The 21,532-nt window shown below is 45.8% G+C and overlaps 2 protein-coding genes and 1 long non-coding RNA gene across 3 annotated transcripts; 1 reads left to right on the top strand and 2 right to left on the bottom strand.

The window, feature by feature from the left end:
• The first annotated feature begins 984 nt into the window (after positions 1–984).
• On the top strand, positions 985–2,969 carry LOC148687074 (uncharacterized). The gene is made up of 2 exons (XM_088662483.1): positions 985–1,003; positions 2,151–2,969. Exons 1-2 carry the CDS (start codon positions 985–987, stop codon positions 2,846–2,848), a joined length of 717 nt encoding a protein of 238 aa, XP_088518609.1. The 3' UTR covers positions 2,849–2,969.
• Positions 2,970–4,923: 1,954 nt separating this feature from the next.
• On the bottom strand, positions 4,924–14,850 carry LOC118081264 (E3 ubiquitin-protein ligase TRIM11). The gene is made up of 8 exons (XM_035107668.3): positions 14,386–14,850; positions 13,910–14,005; positions 12,951–13,181; positions 11,626–11,648; positions 10,172–10,290; positions 8,853–8,885; positions 7,307–7,438; positions 4,924–6,661 (listed from the first exon to the last, which is right to left on the bottom strand). The coding sequence occupies exons 1-8, from the start codon at positions 14,794–14,796 to the stop codon at positions 6,144–6,146; spliced, it is 1,563 nt and encodes a 520-aa protein (XP_034963559.3). The 5' UTR covers positions 14,797–14,850; the 3' UTR covers positions 4,924–6,143.
• A 1,842-nt stretch (positions 14,851–16,692) lies between these two features.
• LOC118081433 (uncharacterized) lies at positions 16,693–21,488 on the bottom strand. The gene is made up of 2 exons (XR_015948513.1): positions 21,348–21,488; positions 16,693–18,715 (listed from the first exon to the last, which is right to left on the bottom strand). It is a non-coding gene; the product is annotated as an uncharacterized LOC118081433 (long non-coding RNA).
• Positions 21,489–21,532: the final 44 nt, after the last annotated feature.

Below are 21,532 nucleotides of genomic sequence, written 5' to 3'. Positions count from 1 at the left end.
CTTCTCATTTTATACCATTTGATTTAGGCATCTGGCCAGGAGGGTGGTATTTGGGGGGGTAGGGGCAGCCACCCTAATTTTTACATCTAGTCATTTCATTAAAATCCAGCTTGCTTCTTCTGCTTATGGGGTTAATTGCACAGAGCTCTGTTGCCTAGAGAGGACCGGGAATGTGTGTGCATTGCATGTATGGTATGTGTGTGAAAGGGAGAGAGAATGAGTGTTTTTAAAAGATGAAGCTACTTTCCTGCACAGCTGCACAGAGAGCTAAAAAGAAAAAGGCAACCACCCCCTTCCTGTCCTGCTGTTATTTCCTTCCTGATTATTTAAAATAATAACAATAATAATAAAATAATAACAATAAACTTCCCCTTTTAGGGGCATATGCTATCCTTGGTGCAACTGGAGGATTGTAAATACAGTACTTCCAGAGGGTGCTTTGCAAAATCTACAAGGAGCAGGTGAGTTTAAGCAAGGAAGTGGATTCAGGAGAAGGAGGGATAAAAGCAGAAGGGGCAGGCATCAGAAGGAAAGGAGGGTTCTTGCAGTTGGCCATTGAGCCTGCTTTTGCAGAGAGATTAGATAATGTTGGCTATTTGTTGAGCATTCCCTCTGATTATTATGTTTTTGCAGGAAGCTTAGATGTCTGCATACACTCTATATATTTATAGCACATTTCTCACACCTGCCCTAAAGAATTCCAGGAACTGCAGTTTGTTAAGGGTGCTGGGGATTGTAGCTCTGTGAGGGGTAAATTACAATTCCTGAGATTGAATTCATGGCGTGTACACCAATTATCCTGCACTTTCCAATGCATTTCAACCATCACTTTCCTGGTTGCAAAAGTCTGATTTTTAGGGTTTGTTTGCTGCACTATGGCAGCATCCGGGCTGTCACTATTTTCAGGTAGGATTCAGTCACGTACCTCAAATTCAGCTTGTGCAATTACAGTTGATATCAATGAAGGAATATGAATCATTAACCATGGAAGTCACACTGCTGGGTAAGGATTGATGTGTGCAAAACGGTCAGCTGCTGGATCCCCTTTTCCACTGGTAGAAGAACATAGGAAGCTGCCTTAACCTGAGCCAGACCCATTGGCCAATTTGGCTCAGTATTACCCACACTGACTGGCAGCAGCTTTGCAGGATTGCAGACAGGAGTGTTTCCCAGCCTCTCCCAGAGATACTGAGATGAAATACAGTGGTACCTCTACTTACAAATAACTCTACTTACAAATTTTTCTACTTACAAATGGAGCTCCGTCCGCCATCTTGGATGCGGTTTAGATAGGATTTTTTCTACTTACGAATTTTTAGATAGGGTTGCTTCGACTTATGAATTTTTTCTCCCAATGCATTCCTATGGGATTCAACTTACAATTTTTTTCGACTTACAAATGTGTGTTCAGAACGCATTAAATTCGTAAGTAGAGGTACCACTGTATAGTGCTTTCTTCAAGCAAGGCAGATGCTCTGCTACTGAACGATGGCCCCTCCCCAAATGATGATTGTTATGTACTGAGCTGAATCCTAGAACAATAGGATTCAGAATCAGCGGGAGCTACCCAATCCAACTCCAGGTGGAAGTGAATCCGCAACCTGATTGGCCTGCTGGAGCAGCCAATCAGGCGGCTGGCAGAAGTGAATCTGCTACCTGATTGGCCTGTAGGAGCAGCCAATCAGGCTGCAGGCAGAAGTCAATCCACAATATAATTGGCCCACAGGTGTAGCCCTGAAGTAGCCAATCACGCAAGGCCCATTGTGTAAATAATGTATATAAGCAGATGGTTTTGGGAAAAGAGTCATTCTTCTTCTCCTCTTCTCCTTGATGACTATGAGCTGAATAAAGAGCATGAAATTCACTCTCGACTCCGAGTACATTTCAATGATGATGATTAATTTATACCCCGCCTATCTGGCTGGGTTTCCCCAGCCGGTCCGGGCTGCTTCCAGCACATAAAAAACTTCCCGGCGTTCCACAGGGAGGGTCTCCCTACCAAGAAGGCTCTCTGCCTGGTTCTCTAGTAACTTCACTTCTCACACTGAGGGAACTGCCAAAAGGCCCTCGGAACGGGCTGAACGATGGGGGTGGAGATTGCAGAAGCTCTGTCTCATGCCCACAGATAATGATTCTCTGTTCATTCCTAGGAGTCCAAGACCCAGTGCTGGAGAACGAAGAGGAGCCCTTTCATGTGAAAAGTCCGGAGCCTGGCGATGTGGGATCCAGCAGAATATCCTTAGAAAGAGCCAAATATAATTTATTCCAGGCTCCCAAGTTGGAAAAGATCCATGGAAGCAAGGGGGGACCAGAAAGCGACCAGGAAAGCTATCTGTGGAAGATAGCACAGCAGGCCTTCCTCTGTGAAGGAAGTGGCCAGACTTTCCACGAAAGCATCATCCGTGACAGGACATGCCCACGAAGCAGCATCGCCAGCACCGACTATGAGAAGAGCCTCCACCAGAGCTTGGACCTGCTCAAGAACCAGAAGAAACGGCTGAGGAAGTTCAAATGCTCCTACTGCAGGGCCACGTCCAACATTCGATCAAACATTGTCATTCATGAGAGAATCCACACCGGCGAGAAGCCCTGCTGCTGCTTAACCTGTGGCAAAAGCTTCAGCCGGAAGTCGACCCTTGTGCGGCACAAGAGGACCCACACGGGGGAGAAGCCATACGAGTGCTCGGCGTGCGGGAAGAGCTTCAGCATCCAGTGTAACCTTTTGCGGCACGAGCGGGTCCACACAGGAGAGAAACCCTATCATTGCAAATGCTGCGGCCAGAGCTTCAGTCGGAGGCTCTTGCTTGTGGTTCATGAGAGAACCCATGCGGGAGAGAAACATGTATAGAACAGGGGTCAGCACCCTTTTTCAGCCGGTCCACTGTCCCTCAGACCTTATGGGGGGGGCCGGACTATATTTTGAAAAAAATAATAATGAATGAATTCCTATGCCCCACAAATAACCCAGAGATGCATTTTAAATAAAAGGACACATTCTACTCATGTAAAAACATGCTGATTCCCAAACTGTCTGCGGGCCGGATTGAGAAGGCGAATGGGCCGCATCCAGCCCCCGGGCCTTAGGCTGCTTACTCCTGGTATAGAAGCTTGGAGTGTTGGAGGAGAGATGTCACTCTTTCCCTGCCTCTTTCTCTCTCTCTCTCACATAGGAACTTCAGAAGCTGCGGAGTCCATCTAGCTCAGTCTTGTCTACACAGACCAACAGCAGCTTTCCAAGATTTCAGACGGGGGACATTGCCAGGCCTACCTAGAGATGCCAAGGATGGAATGAGGAACCAAGGATGGAATGAATGAAGTGCGTGCTTTGTCACCATGCTGCAGGCTCTTTTACTCCACTGTGTGTGCACTCTGCTGCTTAAGAAGAGTCCGATAAGGGGAAAACAAGGAGCAGAGCAGAGAAGCAGCAGGCTCCCTTTAGCTCACAGGAGATGCTTCCCATGTGATTGAATGGAACACAAGAAGCCGCCTTCTTCTGAATCAGACCTTTGGTCCATTTGGCTCAGTATTGCCCGCACTGGCTGGCAGCAGCTCTCCAGGGTTTTGGACAGGAGCCTTTTCTCCAGCCCTCACCAGGAATTGAACCAGGTGCAGAGCAGGTGCTCTCATCCACAGAAGAACCAAAGGGCAGTAAATTGCACCGTTCAAAGTTGGAGCAAACTCTTTATTAGCAAAAACACGATATTCCCAGACTTGGCTAAGTGCCAGGCCTAATGAGTGCAGCATCTCATCCCCAATAGATCTGGCCCCATGAATCAGTTGCCGAGACTGAAAGTTCCCATTTTAAGCCCCCCCCCCCTCAAGCAGAGACTAAACCTCCATGCAGCCTGCCCCTTTCAGCTCTCTTCTGGTTCTGGGAATCAAGAGGGGAGGGGAGCTTGTTGCAGCAGGAGGGGGGAGACCCCCATGCTTCTTCTTCCCCAGCCTGACCCATATTTGCCTCTTGGCCTCCCTTCTCCCAGTCGCCTGCTTCAGATTCTCTCTCCGATTCTGGACTTGTTTCTGCCACCAACTCTCTCAGCTCACTAAGCTCTGTTGCCTCTTCTCCTTCTGACCACTCATTGTCACCACAGCACCACTCCCTGGGCCCTGAGCCTTCTTCTCTTGGGGGTTCCCCAGCTGTTTCCTCCCACCCTTCCTCCATGTCTAACCAGCCCATGACACTGAGCTACAGTGGAGCCTCGGTTTACGAACACCTCAGTTTACGAATTTTTGGTTTACGAACACCGCGGACCCATCTGGAACGGATTAATTCACTTTCCATTACTTTCAATGGGAAAGTTCACTTCAGTTTATGAACGCTTCAGTTTATGAACAGACTTCCGAAACCAATTACACCCATGCTTCGGTTTAAGTACGCTTCAGGTTGAGTACTCCGCAGACCCGTCTGGAACGGATTAATCCACTTTCCATTAGTTTCAATGGGAAAGTTCGCTTCAGTTTATTAAAAGACTTCCGGAACCAATTACACCAATGCTTCGGGTTAAGTATGCTTCAGGTTGAGTACTCCGCAGACCCGTCTGGAACGGATTAATCCACTTTCCATTAGTTTCAATGGGGAAAGTTCGCTTCAGTTTATGAACGCTTCAGTTTATGAACAGACTTCCAGAACCAATTACACCCATGCTTCGGGTTAAGTACGCTTCAGGCTGAGTACTCCGCAGACCCGTCTGGAACGGATTAATCCACTTTCCATTAGTTTCAATGGGAAAGTTCGCTTCAGTTTATGAACACTTCAGTTTATGAACAGACTTTCGGAACCAATTACACCCATGCTTCGGGTTAAGTACGCTTCAGGCTGAGTACTCCGCAGACCCGTCTGGAACGGATTAATCCACTTTCCATTAGTTTCAATGGGGAAATTCGCTTCAGTTTATGAACGCTGCACATTTAAAGCACATCACCCCTTGGAAAATAGAGTTAATTCATGTAATACATGTAATATTGATAGGAAAATTATGTCATATTTCACAATATTCTTGTACAAATACTTGCCAGAAGTTGCAAAGGAAAACAAAGCCCTTGGTGGAAATCGTGTTTATCAATGAGGTGGGAAATAGTGGCACCCAGTGGATGATCTAGGTATTGCAAGAGATATTTCCTATTTAAAACTAGTGAAGGCGTTCTCGTGGTACCCTCCAGATATAATGCCTGTTAACCGCAGAAAGCTTGGCCAATGGTCAGTGGGAAGAGCTTCAGCATCCGGTGTAACCTTCTGCAGCACGAGCGGGTCAGCGATGAAGGAACACAAAATAGTTCTAAGAATTAGGATGTGTTAAACTACTAGTATGATTAAAAAACCTAGGAGAACCTGGAAGTTCACCTGGGGGCAAAAAGTTCTTCTTCGGGGAGCATCCCGTAACTCGGAGGGGGGGGGTACCACAGAGGTCTCAATGTGAATTGCAGGGAGTATGGTTCCTTCAAGAAAATGCTGGACTGCAGTTCCCATCATGCCTGAACCCTGGCAAAGCTGGCTGGGGCTGATGAGAGCAGGAGACCAGAGACATCAGACATTTGTAAACTGCTTATTTTGTACAATCAAGCAATGTATAAATTTAACAAAAAATAATAATAAATTGACTACTCACAATAAAGATAATCCAGTTCACTGGTAAACATTAATGCAGCAATCCTGTGTGGAATTAGCTAGGAGGAAGTTATGCTGAATTCAAGGAAATGTACCTCTGTTAAGTGTGGACAGGAGAAACTGTGTTCACCAAATGGGCTGAGGATGGGGCCTTGCCTCTCTTTATTTCCCTCCTGTCTGAGGTCTACAACACAATGAGCATTCACGGCTAACGTCGGAGGGATTATTTTGTAGTGATCAACTTCAGTGGTCTAATAATGTCCGTATCTAAATTGCTGGCGGCGGTCTTGTGGGCAGGTGGAGAGGCAAAAATTGAACCCCTTTAAAGAATAGATTTTAGGGGACTGTTGAAGTGTAAATGGTCTCCTTAAGAACAAAATGACAGTGGGGGATTTTGGGAAAGGGAATGAAAAAACAAAACCTGTTTAATTGTGACCGAAGTGAATCCTTCCCCAACGGCTAATAAGTGTTTGCCTTATAGAGCAACCATTCCGATCTGGAAATTAACTTTGCCTGGGTGTGTGGCTCAGTTGTCTCCTCAGGCAATTTTGAGGTGGGTTTTATCTCCCCACAGATAGAAGAAAGGGAGGAGGGTCTCTCCAGAGAATGAGGTTCCTAAGAACGTGTAGAGTTCGGCTCCTGAATCAGCATTGAGAAAAGTAACTTCCCCTGCTTCATAATTCAGAAACACTCGGATCCTCTTGAGCTCCCCCCTTGGGAAGAGAAAAGGGACATCAGGGGGGTCGAAGGCCTTATACTCTCCTCCCCACCTCCCCACCGCCCAGATCCCTTCCTCAGGACTTAAGTAAACAGAGCCCTTTCTCCTCAATGACTTCCTGGCGACCCCCACTGCCCATTCTCCCTCTCTCTCTACAATGACCTCCCAAAAATGTCTTCCTGCTGCAAGTCCCTCCCTTCCCAGCACAGAAATAGTTGTGTCGAATCTCTCAGGATTGTTGGGCAGGTCTTGACGCGGGGCTCCCAATCTCACGCTTTTGCGATCCTCAGAGAGGGCAAGAATACGATTAGCTGTGTCTGGATCCAGGGTGACATTTGCTGTTTTGAGGGAAGGTGAGGAACAGGGAAGAGAGGCAGAATGAGCTGAGACAGAGACAGACATCCTGATCCAAGACAGATGCCAGGAACCAGTTTCCTTCTCAAATCTATAAGACTTAAGTAATTATGAGGTGGGCTTTATTTCCCCACAGCCAAAGTAAAGGGGGTGGAGGGAGAGTCACACCGGAGAATGAGAATGCATAGATCAGCGTTAAATAAAAACACCTTCCCCTCTTCATAATTCAGAGTCACTCGGATCACCCAGAAGTTGCGCTGCCGCCATTTTGGAACTGGGCAAAGCAGCATTAAAAGTCGCTTCTGAGCATGCTCCGCCCAGTTCCAAAATGGCCACCGCGCCAGAATAAACCGGGGGGAAACCAAAAAATCCGTTTTTTCGGTTGGGGACAGCTGGAAAAACAGGGGTTTCCCGGGGAATACGGGAGACTTGGCAGCTATGGCTTCCCATTCAGGTACAGCAGAGGACCGCCAAGAAGGTTGGAGGCCCTGTACTCACCTTCCGACTTCGCCACAGCCCAGATCCCTCCCTCAGGACTTGAGCCCTTTCCCCTCACAGACTTCCTGACAATCCCTACAGCCCACCCGTCCTCACTTCCCAAAAATACGTGGCGCCTGTGAATCCCTTACATTGCAGTGCAGAATGGAGAGCGTTGAGTCTCTCAGGATTGTTCAACAGGTCTTGACTTTTGTGTCCGCATTTCACACGTTTATGATCCTCGGAGGGATGAGCTGCTGCTTTTTGACCCATAGTGATGTTTGCTGTCGAAGGGCAAGGGAAAGATGAAGAAAAAGAGAAGAGAGGAAGAATCAGCTGGTGTCGTGATCCAAGAAACACCCCAGGAAGCACATTCTCTCTCAAATAAATAGGATTTCCTGGCACTGCATTTAGGATTGGGGGAGCCATCTTTTGCTTCCCGGCTTTGCTCGCAGTAAAAACATTTCCTTTTGGATTTCAAATCAGGGTTTTGTTCTTTGTAGTCCGCGTATTTATATTCTGTGCTGGTAGTTTGGGGCAAGAAGGAAAACTGTCCAGAAAACATTTACTCAGCTTTTCTGTGTGAGAGAAGAGTGGAAGATGCGAGTTTGGGGGTGGGGAGAATTCACCCACTTTTCCCCATTTCGGATTTCTGCGAGGGGGCAAGCAGGTAAGCAGCGAACAGCCATAAAAAATTATTTCCTCACTATGGTTAGAGAAGGGGACAGTATCAGTTTAGACCAGGGGTAGGCAACCTAAGACCTGGGGGCCGAATGCGGCCCAATCGCTTTCTCAATCCGGCCCGCGGATGGTCCGGGAATCAGCATGTTTTTACATGAGTAGAATGTGTCCTTTTATTTAAAACGCATCTCTGGGTTATTTGTGGGGCATAGGAATTCGTTCATTCCCCCCCCCCCAAATAGTCTGGCCCACCACATGGTCTGAGGGATGGTGGACCGGCTCACGGCTGAAAAAGGTTGCTGACCCCTGGTTTAGACCCATCAGCTAATTCTGGCTCAGCTGGAGACAGAATTAGAGGTGTCAATGTGGATCAATAATTATGAAAATAATAGTGAATTTTGACTGTAATTTGCTACTGAGCTTTCTGCAAAGTGAATTTTTTGCGTAATCTTTCATGGGACCTTGCACCAGTGGGTGTTTTCAACCTTATTGCGTTTTGAACCTTATTACAGAATTAATACTATTCTCCGTTTTTGCTGCACCTCCAAGTTCCATCTCCCACTGCACATACTTGCAAAGATGAGGTTGGACATTTTAGGATGGCTGCTGAATCAAGGGTTACATTTATATCGGGAAAGAGATCAAATTAGACAATCTAGCAGATTTCCTTGCCTTGCGTTCCTTCAGAATTGCTATATCTATTAGGACACTCCTTTTATTCTGTGCATTTGTCGTTTAATTCATTGATTTCATAAAAAAATGATATACCACTTTAATTGTAAAAAAAACCTTCAAACTGGTTTACAAAAAAAGATAAAATAATAAAATTATCACTAAAAAAGATTTCAACAGTAATTTAAAGCATACAAAAAGTTTAAACCACAGTTGTACATATGAATAACCTAAACATCGCTACAGTGCTACAAAGCTATTGATGGATCCAATGTCTGCAGGACAGGTTGTTTAAGCCCTGTGAAATACCAGTCCCCACACTCTCCTGTCAATTTGGTATTTTACCTTTCCAAAGCTGCTGTCTCAGTAACTGGGCATCTGAAGGAAAAAAGAAAAAAATACAAAACTTAAGCACAACAGTGTTGTACCTCAAATAAACCTTGTTACTAAAATTATCATTTCATAACCATAGCATCTATTGTGTCTTTAATACTAAGTAGTAGAGCAAACAATTAAAAAAAAACATATGAAAAAAATAATAAAAAACTAAACCATAAAAATCAGAAATAGTGAGCCTGTAAGTCTAGAGGGGAAAAACATGTAAGGGACCACATTAGAAAACACCTTAAAATCCTTCAGCATCCATCACTGAAGTTCATCCCTGAATTAGTTGATTGTTGTGGAGGACTGACGGATCATCAGAACAATGCCAATCTTTTAAAAGGGCACAGAGGACAAATGGATGCAGGTTAACATCTGCTCCTATTAAACTGGTGAAAAAAATAGCTGATGTTGGAATGGTTAGACATCTGTATTCTTTGGGTTTATCCCTGTCTTAGGGGAATTGTTAAACATAATGATACAGTGGTGCCTCGCAAGACGAAGGTAATTTGTTCCGCGAGTCGCTTCGCCTTGCGATAATTTCGTCTTGTGAAGCGCGGTTTGCCGCGGCAAAAACAAACAAACCGCCAATGGGTCTTCTGTGGCTTCCGATCGGCTGCAGGAGCTTCCTGCAGCCAATCAAAAGCTGCACTTTGGTTTTGGAAGGTTTTGGAAATTGAACAGATTCCGTTTGACTTCCAAGGTACCATGGTATATCTCCCACCAGCACCCCTGTGCCACAAGAGTGACAATTAGTATCATTATTTATTAAATTTGTATAGTGCCCTATAACCTTAGATCTGAGGGCGGTTCATAAGATTTTTATACACAGTATAAAAACACAAAATCAAGATGAAAACAAAAACAACCCAATAACCCCAACACATTTCAAAAGGGCATTGGATGTCAATCAGCCAATATATATGGGGCATTCTGGGGGAAGCTAGTGGCAGCAATGCCAACAAGAAGGAAGTTATGATAGTGCTACCCTGTCTGTGGCCATAACCAGGGCCGCCTCAAGCATGTCGGGTGCCCTGGCGCCGTGGTGCTCCAGCGCCCCCGCCCCACCCCGTTTCTTGCTGCGGCTGGTGGGTGGGTGCAGCGCGCAGCACGGTTTTCGTGCGGCCGGATCCGCTGCACAGCGCCCCCTACCAGGCCGGCACCCTGGCACCCCGCGCCACCCAGACTACCCCTAGAGCCGGCCCTGGCCATAACAGAATACAATGAGAGCTATGGACTAATAGAATGCCCATGGTAAAATCATCACAGTCATTCTTCTTTACCTTTGAATTGCTTCATGACACCCTCCAGAAGTGGATTTATGTCACAAAATTCTGAGATCCCCCTCTTCAGCTCTCGAGGGAAAGCCGCTGAATTCTCCAATCTCTCTCTTTGCTCATACCTGGTGAAGAAAAACAATGGGGCACAGAGTGGAGGAGATTTTGCACATCTCGCCATTCCAGTGTGTGATGAGATCCTTGACAGGAGTACCTGCTGTGCCGGCCCTAAAATCCACGAGAGAGTCCAGGATTTCATCAGATTCCCTAAGTCTCTATGGCTGGACCCCCTCCCCCCACTTGCAGATTAGAGTAGCCACATTCAGCCCAAACCCGACTGGTGAATGACCCATCCCTGACAACAGACGCACAACAAGCACCCTCCAGTGCCCCAAGCAATAGAATATTTCCACACTGTAGCAAATGCCAGGTGAAGGATGTTTCCAGCCACATTGAGACAACCCCATGGAGGCAATGAAGTTCCAAGATAGTCCATTTGAGGTAGCTTCGAAGCTGACATTGAAATTCCCCCCAATACACCCATGGAGAGGTTCTCCAGCATCACATTGGTGATTACCTCCCCGCAGCAAAAACAGCCCTTAGATTCTGAGATTACTGGGGGCAAAGCTTAGGAGGCAACAGCTTTGATGTAACTGCCACCCAGTCCTTTATACTTTTGCTTACCTCCATATCTCCCACCTGCCATCACAGGGAAGGCAGTCCCACCCTATTCCCACGCCTGCCACTGGCCCAGACACACTGTTCCTTAAAACCACCTCTAATAAAACACAAGGTTTCAGCAAGTTGTCAGTGTTTAAATGAAATCAGCTAGGAGATACCTACATTAAAAACCTGCCAGGCACAACTTGCACCCCAACTAACAAGGATGAAAAGTCTTGACACTTCCTGTTTCCCACCCTTAAAGGTAAAGGACCCCTGACCATTAGGTCCAGTCGTGACCGACTCTGGGGTTGCGGCGCACATCTCACATTATTGGCCAAGGGAGCCGGCGTACAGCTTCCAGGTCATGTGGCCAGCATGACTAAGCCGCTTCTGGCAAACCAGAGCAGCGCATAGAAACGCAGTTTACCTTCCCGCCAGAGAGGTACCTGCACTTTGACATGCTTTCGAACTGCTAGGTTGGCAGCAGCTGGGACCAAGCAACGGGAGTTCATGGGGGTTTGAACCGCCGACCTTCTGATCGGCAAGCCCTAGGCTCAGTGGTTTAACCCACAGCGCCACCCGGTCCCACCCCTAGAGGGGCACAAATTCAACACAAGGTTGTGTGGCATCCCACAGGCATCCCACAGGAGCCCCTTAAAGGCTAGTTTTACACTGTAGTGGAGCTCTACAATGTCACCCCCAATAAACCCTCAAAGGCCAATTTTCATCTACTCTCCTCCTGGGACCTTCCTTTCCTGATGGAGTGATGGTAATGGAAACGAGCAGGATCTACTTACCTCTGCAAAGTCCTTCTCACATCCTAGAAGGGAAAAGAGAACAGAATTCACTGTCTACCACATGCCACACTACGAAGGCCCCCTTCATACCTTGGAACGATGCCCTCTGGCCCATTCTATCAATTTTATTTTTTCCCATTTTAAGGTCAGAAATTCAAGCCCCACTCTGTGTCCCATCTGACGACAGTCCATGCTGCCCAACTTCTCTATGCCTCTCTTTCTTTGGTCAATGTTACTCAGCTCCGTTTTAGACAAATCTATATGCATGGTAAATGTGATTACCCCAGAAACAGCAGTGCCTTTCTTGAGGGCAGAAATGTTTTTCTGTATGGAGTGTGATAACTAGACATGCTGACAAGGCCTTAGTTGAGTCAAGACAATACAAGTGTGTGAAGAAGATGTAAGCTTTGTTACTTGGGGCAGCCAGTAGGACTGCATGACCTGTTCCCCAATAAAGCTTGGCATCACATTAGCCCCCAAACCAGTGAAAACTTTTTTTATGTGTGCTTTTCCCACGGCCACTCATTTGCCAATACAGAACTGATTTTTAACGAAAAATGTTGGGAGCAATGACAAATCATCAACTTTGGGGTGCCAATTTAGATTTTTAAAAGGGTGTGTACTCAGTGCTAGAGCTCACTTTCCTTAACATTATTTTTCCTTAGCTCTACATATCCTTAGCTCTGAATGTCAACACAGGGCCAAACTGGAAGGCAGTAGCAGGCAAATCTTTAACAAAGAGCAGAAAATAACACCTGTTTCAACCAACTCAAAAAAGGATCCCTAGTCTGCAGTAAGGTGAGTAAAAGATCCCAGTTCTCTTGGATGCTCCAATACATAACAGGCCTGACTAAAAGGTAAAGGGACCACTGACCATTAGGTCCAGTCGTGACCGACTCTGGGGTTGCGGCGCTCATCTCGCATTATTGGCCAGGGGAGCCGGCGTACAGCTTCCAGGTCATGTGGCCAGCATGACAAAGCCGCTTCTGGCTAACCAGAACAGCACACGGAAACGCCGTTTACCTTCCCGCTTGTAGCGGTACCTATTTATCTACTTGCACTTTGACGTGCTTTCGAACTGCTAGGTTGGCAGGAGCAGGGACCGAGCAACGGGAGTTCACCCCGTCGCAGGGATTCGAACTGCTGACCTTCTGATCGGCAAGCCCTAGGCTCTGTGGTTTAACCCACAGAGTCACCCACGTCCCTCAGGCCTGACTAGAGACCACCATAAATTGAGCCCCTTTACAATTGAAGGAGGAAGATAAAGGTTTGCAGGTAACCTTGTCCTGATGTGGAACTATGTGCTGTTTCTGCCACAGTCTTACCTTCAGAAGTTCAATTGCTTGCTTCTGACTCTCCTCTTCCATCTCCTGAATGATCCTTTCAAGAGAGGAGAGTTTTCCGGAGAGGCTGGCCAGGTGCGCATCCCTTTTCCTTGCAATGTCCTTCTCTGCCTCTTCAATCTGGTTCAGTAGTTGCTTTTCTTGTTCCTCCAGAAACTGGTGCAGTTGTCTGAACTTCTCCACAGCCTTCTGCCTCTCAGTTGCTGTTAATTTCTGCAAGAAGCACACAGAAGGAGGAAAAGAGGAGGCAGAGATAAGAACTTGGTCAGTTTCTACAACATAAAGAGGGTTATGAGATCTCCACAGGAAGGGCATTGGGCATTGATGTAAACATGGGGGCAAGGAAGGCAGGGATTAGAACACTCACTCGCCCCCCTTCGTTGCCATATTTGTTGTCTAAGGCAACAGTCTGAAGAAAGGGGCTTTTATATCCACTGACTTTCCCTGCACAATTTCAGACCCAGCATAATCAGAGATCAAAAATGCTGAAGCCAGTCCCCATGGACAAAAAAAAAAACCTCTTTCCATAATTTAGACTAGCAACTTTCATTTCATATAAATGGCAGAGACTAACTAACATGTTTATTTTAAAGCCTTGAGGCAGCTGATTTCCTGCTTCATAGGGTGAAGTGTGTTTTATAAGGCATTTCTTCATGAAAATAATATAGAAAATGAATTATATTAGGGGAAATTGCTTTGCCATAATATGTATAGAACACACATGGAAATTCACACTAAAATGCTGGTGAATTTTATTGAGGATTTTTTTAAATAAACAATGATTACAACACACAAACTGATGAGGAAATGTGTAGAACTGAACTGAAGATTGGAAAAATGAGAAATGGAGAGAAGCTTAAATGTACAGATTTCCCCCCCCCCTCCAGCCATGACTTAGATCTTCAAGAACTTCTTCCCATCCTATTAATAGCGACACTTACAAGGAGGTCTTGGCTTTTCTCCTCCACGTCTGCTTGGTATGCCAGAATAGCTTCTCTCTCTTTCCTCAGATTCTTCAGGCGGCTACAGATCAAGCCCTAAAGGGAAAACAAACGCTCAGGTTTTAATGAGACAGATAGACAGACAGACAGACACACACACACACACACAGGAGTTGAATATTCTGCCTATTTCTAGCAGCCTGTGGTCCTGATATTAGCTTTTTTTATGTAGTAATTGTTCTGACGTTCTAATCTTTGATATCTAGCCTCTAGGTTTTTTTAATCTGCCCTGGCCTTTCTGGGCTTTTACCATCTTGGATCTGAATTGAGAGATGGAGGAAGGCAGCTGTCATGCAATTTACATAACAAACATCAGTCATGTAAATAGTATTCATGCAACTGGTGTTCAGAAGCATTATAGCCTCAACGAATCCACCATTATCCCACCCCAATCAAGATCCACCTTGATTTCCTACCTTGTACTCCTCAAAAGCCTCCTCCAGAGGGATCACTCTGTGCCGTTCATGTTCCTTTGATCTGTCACACACCACACAGATGGGGGTTTCGTGGTCTTTGCAGAAGAGCTTCAGAAGCTCCTGGTGTTTTTCACAGACTCTCTCCTTCTCCCCGCGAAGACTCAGCTTCTTGGTTATTTCCACAAAATTAGCCAGCTGCCGATTGGGTATGAGATTCTTTTGCTGGACGGTTTCTCTGCAATGAGGGCAGGAAGCCCGTGTGGCTCCCACTTCCCAGCACTGGCTCAGGCAGGATCGGCAGAAATTGTGCCCGCACTCTGCTATGGTCACGGGATCCGTGAAATACTCCAGGCAGATAGAGCAAGTGGCTTCATCGCAGAGATCCTTCACGGGGCTCTCAGCAGCAGCCATGGCTCCTTCACATCAGAGACAGAGTTTAGTTTCACTTTCTCAGTTTTCACTCCCTGGGCGTTTTCTTACTGGAAATGACTCATAATCTCAGGGCTGACATGATTTGTGTGGGTGGGGCACGCTGACAGGCCTATGCAGTTGCTTAAAATTTTCCAGAGTATTGTTTCAATGATTATGCTGTTTTGCTTTTAATTCTCCTATGTTGTTGCACACTACCAGGATATTTTATGAGAGGGCAATGTGAGAATACTCTCAGAAATTAATAAATAAAATCATTGGCATCATGGAGGAACAGAGTCTGCTTCAAGAAAATCCATGTGCTGTGCCCAAGGGAAGAAGTGTAGAAGAGGAGGGTTGTCATTTTTAATTTTTACAAATAACAACAGCCTATATTTGAAAATTCCAACAAGTGAGAATGCTAGCTGGATTAGGTAAAGGTAAAGGACCTCTGGATGGTTAAGTCCAGTCAAAGGCGACTATGGGGTTGTGGTGCTCATCTTGCTTTCAGGCCAAGGGAACCAGCATTTGTCCACAGGACAGCTTTCCGGGTCATGTGGCCAGCATAACTAAACCGCTTCTGGCGGAACGGGACACTGTGACAGAAACCAGAGTGCACGCAAACACCATTTACCTTCCCACCGCAGCGGTACAGTGGTACCTCTAGTTACGAACTTAATTCGTTCCGGAGGTCCGTTCTTAACCTGAAACTGTTCTTAACTAGAGGCGTGCTTTCCATTCTCATCCTGGGGCACACGATTTCTGTTCTTATCCTGGGGCAAAGTTCTCAACTCGAGGTAACTCTTTCAGGTTAGTGGAATTTGTAACCTGAAGCGTTTGTAACCTGAGGTGTTTGTAACTTGAGGTACCACTGTACTTATTTATCTACTCGCACTGGTGTCCTTTCGAACTGCTAGGTTGGCAGAAGCATTGAGGGCTGGAAGGCTGTGGGCAGGGCAGTCTCGAGCAGGTCGCGCGCCCTGGTGCTGAGGGGCGGAGATCGCTCCGGCACCCCCGCCCTCGCAGGGCACAGCATGGTTTCCGCGCGGCTTTGCCTACCGGCCCGGCGCCCTAACACACCGCACCACCGGGGGGCTACCTAGAGCCGGCCCTGGCTGTGGGCCCACCATCCCTGAGTACTGGCACAAGAGGCCTCAGCAGAAATTGCGCCCACACGTAATGGTTATGGGATCATTAAAGTAATCCAGGCAGATGGGACAAGTGGCTTCAGCACACAGATCCTGGATGGGACTTCCATATCATTCTCTACAGCCACAGCTGGCGCTGCACCCTTACAATAATTTGACTTCACCCCCAAACGGGCATTCCTCCCTTGTCTCTCGAATATATTAAAACAGTGAGTAGAATGGTGATTTTATTATTTATTTTATTGAATTTCTATGCCACCCTATACCCAGAGGTCTCAGGGCAGCTCACAGAATAAAACCAGAACACAAAACCACAAAATATATAATCAAAATGTTGTGGTGGCTCAAAGGGCCACAATAAATGTGATAATGTGTACCCCTGGAAATCCCTGAGTGTGCTTCTAATAGAGAAGTTATGGTAACCTGTTGCTTTATGAAACTGATGATTTTGCAAGTTGCCGCCCCACACTGGGGCAGAAATACAGCTAATATGTAAATCACAAAGATACAGATCACCCCTAGCTAACAGGACCAGTGGTCAGGGATGATGGGAATTGTAGTCCCAAACATGTGGAGGGCCAAGTTTGGCCATGCCTGGTCTAGACAGATGAGTGCCAGCTTCGAATATATTAAAATAGTGGTAGAATGGGGTTTTCTTTTTCTTTTTTTACTATGATCCCCAGCCCACATTCACCGAGAGTTGGAGCTCTCAGCAATAATCCCACTCCAACACAAAATGCAAACACTCCCAGGATTTATATTCCTTTTATTGTGTAATTGTGATGATATCTAGGCATAGTGCTTTCTGGGAACTCATGCAATCCCAGTTTCAAGGCCTTTTGTGCCTCCAAAAGATTGCAGTGGTCCTACCGGTAACTTCTTCATTTCTTGTCAGTCCACATGTCCTGTTGCTTCCTACTGAAATCGGATAAATTGTCATGCCAGAAATGTTCCCTTGAAATTTTCTGTTTGGTCCCCTTTTGTTTCATTAAAGCCCAAGAGCACCCATTCAAATGGGGTAACATTCTGGAAGAATTGCAGAATAGCTACTGAAGCACAGTGGATGTGTGGATAGTCCAGCATCAATTCATGATTAGGCTCTATTATTGCATCAATGACACATCACAATACATACCCACAAAAAGTTGAGGGGCTCCTCAACAGTCAGCAATGGAGCTTTTGGAGCTTTTCTTTAGTACTGGGTGTTTTTTGGACTGGAATATACCTCACAAATAACCAAAGATTCAAATCCATAAAATACAAATAAAATTGATTGAAAACAATACAAAAGCTGTCCCCCCCAAAAAAACCTATTGTAAAACCATAAAAACAGCAGAAGATAATGAACAATTAACAGAGCACCAAAAGCCAGCAAGAGAGAAAACAACATAGTTCTAACGATTAAAGTACAGTATATTAAACCAGTTACTCAAAGCCAGGGGGTGGGGTAGATCCTGCCGATTTTGAAAAAAAACACTCATTGGAGGTGCATCCCATAACCACAGCGGTCTCCATGTGACTTATATAGGGCACACGTAGCCATGTTGCTGGACTACAACTCCCATCACCTCTGATTCCTGACCACGCTGGTTGGGGCTGATGGAAGTTGTAGTCCAACATCATCCAGGACACACCATGTTGGCTACCCTGATAAAGAGAATCCAATTGTTAATACAAAAGATTTATGAAGCATTCCCAAAAACAATTAGCCAGAGGCTTCGCTGAATTCAGAGATACTTCTGTCTGAGGAAGTGTAGAGATGGTGAGGATAAATTTGCACAGGGGTGGTTAAGTTGGTGCCTCAGAGATATTCTTAACATTTCCTTCCTGCCTGGGGTCCACAAGGCAATGAGCTTGAGTTGCAAAAGTGGGAACAGAGTGTTTTCTAGGAATATGTGTGTATTCTAACAGCTGGTGTAGGTGAGCAATGAAAAGCGGGTTAAAGTTGGTGGAGGCTAAACCCTTTTGATAAACAGATTGTTAATTGACACTGTTAAAGTATTATGGTCTGTTAAGGACTCAGCTGCAGAGGAAATTCTGGGAAAGGAAAGGAAAGAGAAAATCCCAGGTTTTGTTTCTTTTCTTATTTCTGCTGACTGCGACTCCTCTCAAAAAGGTCCCTGCAAAGAGGCCAAAACTGGCAAATGTTTTCATCTCAGTCATTCTGGTGTGGTGTTATAACATGTGGAGAGAAACTCCAACTGGGCTTGTGAGCGAAACTCCAATTGGGCTTGTGAGGCAGATTTAGTCTCCCCAGGAGATCCTGAGGTTGACTCCCACCCCCCACAGCCAAATGAGAGCGAGGAGGGTCTCTCCAGAGAATGAGTCTTCTGAGAAGGTGTAGAGTTCGGCTCCTGAGTCAGCATCAGAGAAAGACAAACATCCTCCTTCATAGTCCAGAGTCACCCGGATCCTCTTGGGCTTCTCACTCAGGGACAGAGGAGAGGGACGAGGGCAGTTTTGGACCTCGTACTCACCACCCTCCATCCTCACAGCCCAGGCCCTTCCCCCAGGCTGCCTTAATCTGAAGCCGGGCTTACTCCACACACACTTTCTGGCAACACACAAACCCCACCCTTCTGCACTTTCCACTGTGACCTCCCAGAAATGTCTGCCTGCTGTGAATCCCTCATGTCCCAACACACAATGCCAGTAGCTGAAGCTCTCAGGATTGTTGAGCACCACTAGATGTTTGTCTCCGTATATCACATTTCTCTAATCCTTGTCCAGGACGAGCCATTGACGGGCTGTGTCTGGATCCAGAGTGACATTTGCTGTTGGGGAGAAGATGAGTAAAAGAGAAGAGAGGCAGAATCAGCCAAGAGGCAGAGACAGACATCCTGATCCAAGAAACACCCAAAAGAACCAAATCTCCTCTCAGATAAATGGGGATTCCTTATGTTTCATTCAGGATTGGGACACTCACCTCTTTCTCCCAGACTCACCTCAGAATAAATTCTTTCCAAAAAAAAAGAATAAATTCCTTCCCTGCAGGTTTTTAAATAATGCTTTTTTGTTCCATTTTACTCAATGTGTTTTATTGTGTCCCTCCTGTCAATCCAATCACTCTTCAAGAAGCAAAACAACCCAGAATATATTCACTCAACTGTTCTATGCAGTGAAGGGGAAGAAGGATGGATGGGGGCAAGAGGAGAAAAATGGCGCTCCTTTGAATCTCTCTGTGTGAATTGCCCATTTGGGACTTTCAGAGGCTAACATTGAAATGAGAGAGAAGAAATCAATGTAGGCAACCTAACAAATGTCTTTCCCTTGCAAACCTCTGGGATACCGAGAAGGAAACTGCTGCTCCTATTGCTGTTTGTGGGAAGAGTAAATAAAACACAGTAAGAGCCCGGAATGTCCAATTTTCAGACTAATATATTGTCAGGTGTAAAATCTTTGCAGCTACTAATTACCTTTGGTATCCTTCATCCCCAGCTCCAACTACCGCACAATTGCGCTCATTTCACACGCTAGCAAGGTTATGCTTAAAATTCTACAAGGCAGGCTTAGGCAGTATGTGGACCGAGAACTCCCAGAAGTGCAGGCTGGATTTCGAAGGGGCAGAGGAACCAGAGACCAAATAGCAAACATGCGCTGGATTATGGAGAAAGCTAGAGAGTTCCAGAAAAATGTCTACTTCTGCTTCATTGATTATGCAAAAGCCTTTGACTGTGTCGACCACAGCAAACTATGGCAAGTTCTTAAAGAAATGGGAGTGCCTGATCACCTCATCTGTCTCCTGAGAAATCTCTATGTGGGACAAGAAGCTACAGTTAGAACTGGATATGGAACAACTGATTGGTTCAAAATTGGGAAAGGAGTACGACAAGGTTGTATATTGTCTCCCTGCTTATTTAACTTATATGCAGAATTCATTATGCGAAAGGCTGGACTAGATGAATCCCAAGCCGGAATTAAGATTGCCGGAAGAAATATCAACAACCTCAGATATGCAGATGACACAACCTTGATGGCAGAAAGCGAGGAGGAATTAAAGAACCTTTTAATGAGGGTGAAAGAGGAGAGCGCAAAATATGGTCTGAAGCTCAACATCAAAAAAACCAAGATCATGGCCACTGGTCCCATCACCTCCTGGCAAATAGAAGGGGAAGAAATGGAGGCAGTGAGAGATTTTACTTTCTTGGGCTCCTTGATCACTGCAGATGGTGACAGCAGTCACGAAATTAAAAGACGCCTGCTTCTTGGGAGAAAAGCAATGACAAACCTAGACAGCATCTTAAAAAGCAGAGACATCACCTTGCCGACAAAGGTCCGTATAGTTAAAGCTATGGTTTTCCCAGTAGTGATGTATGGAAGTGAGAGCTGGACCATAAAGAAGTCTGATCGTCGAAGAATTGATGCTTTTGAATTATGGTGCTGGAGGAGACTCTTGAGAGTCCCATGGACTGCAAGAAGATCAAACCTATCCATTCTTAAGGAAATCAGCCCTGAGTGCTCACTGGAAGGACAGATCGTGAAGCTGAGGCTCCAATACTTTGGCCACCTCATGAGAAGAGAAGAATCCTTGGAAAAGACCCTGATGTTGGGAAAGATTAAGGGCACTAGGAGAAGGGGACGACAGAGGACAAGATGGTTGGACAGTGTTCTCGAAGCTACGAACATGAGTTTGACCAAACTACGGGAGGCAGTGCAAGACAGGAGTGCCTGGTGTGCTATGGTCCATGGGGTCACGAAGAGTCGGACACGACTAAACGACTAAACAACAACATCCTTCATCCCAACATTCAGAATGGGATTTTTAATGCAAAATTTTGAGATCCACTTCTTCAATTTAGGAAATCCATTGGATTCTTAAATGTCTCCCTTCACTGACACCTGATGGGGAAAATAAACATTAACCCATTCAATTGCAGAACTTCTGAGTGCAGCAAAAGAAAGGAACTCAGAGGAAGAAAGAAAATGTCGAAAGCCGAGAGGGAGACACAGAAGAATGGAGGCACAGAGGGGAGAAGATTCCTCCTTACTAGGGACTTCAAAGCCAGACATCTGAGGGCCAAAGGAGCAGCCCCAGATCTCTGAAGCTCCTCACTTAAATCTACTCAAATGGAGAAATAAAATCAAATGATACCATCCTGCTCAGAGCTTTTCAATTTCAGCTGCATTACCTACAACATGCAAGAAAGATGTGGAGGAGAAAAAAGTGATTTTTGCTGTTGACAAAAGTGAAATGTTCCTTCTAGCTTCTTATCATTAACCTGAGTGACACCTTGAAGTTACAGCTGAGATATGTTCAGGAACATGGCACACACCTCAACTCCTGCTCCCTTGTTGGAACCTTTCACCACATCCTAAGAGCTTGGAGGGGCAGGCTTTATGTCCTCTCCTCCTACCTTTCCCAATTTCACAGAGTGATATTAATGGAGATGAGCAGGATTCACTTACCTTTGCAAGGTGCTTCTCACATCCTAGAAGGGAAAAGAGGAAAAGAAGAAGGAGATTCACCACCTACCACAGGCCATATAATGAAGACCCATCGGACCCTGGAAGGGATGCCCTCTGATCGTTCCTCTTGAGTGAATCTGCCTAGCAGACACCAAAGTTTTGAATAGGGATGGATGAATCTAACA

The sequence above is a fragment of the Zootoca vivipara genome, chromosome 2 (assembly GCF_965207765.1).
Source record: "Zootoca vivipara chromosome 2, rZooViv2.hap1.1, whole genome shotgun sequence".
Classification (NCBI taxonomy): domain Eukaryota; kingdom Metazoa; phylum Chordata; class Lepidosauria; order Squamata; family Lacertidae; genus Zootoca; species Zootoca vivipara.
The sequence above is the reverse complement of the archived record's forward strand: the minus strand, read 5'-3'. Positions and strand labels throughout refer to the sequence as shown.

What these genes read in the sequence shown, in the direction of transcription:
- LOC118081264 (XM_035107668.3), bottom strand. Translation starts at nt 14,796, where the DNA reads ATGGCTGCTGCTGAGAGCCCCGTGAAGGATCTCTGCGATGAAGCCACT. An exon ending in AGGCTTTTGAGGAGTACAAG is followed by an intron (nt 14,006 to 14,385) that starts GTAGGAAATCAA and finishes TTTTCCCTTTAG; the next exon opens with GGCTTGATCTGTAGCCGCCT. An exon ending in TCTCCATTCTGCACTGCAAT is followed by an intron (nt 6,662 to 7,306) that starts GTAAGGGATTCA and finishes CCCTCAAAACAG; the next exon opens with CAAATGTCACCCTGGATCCA.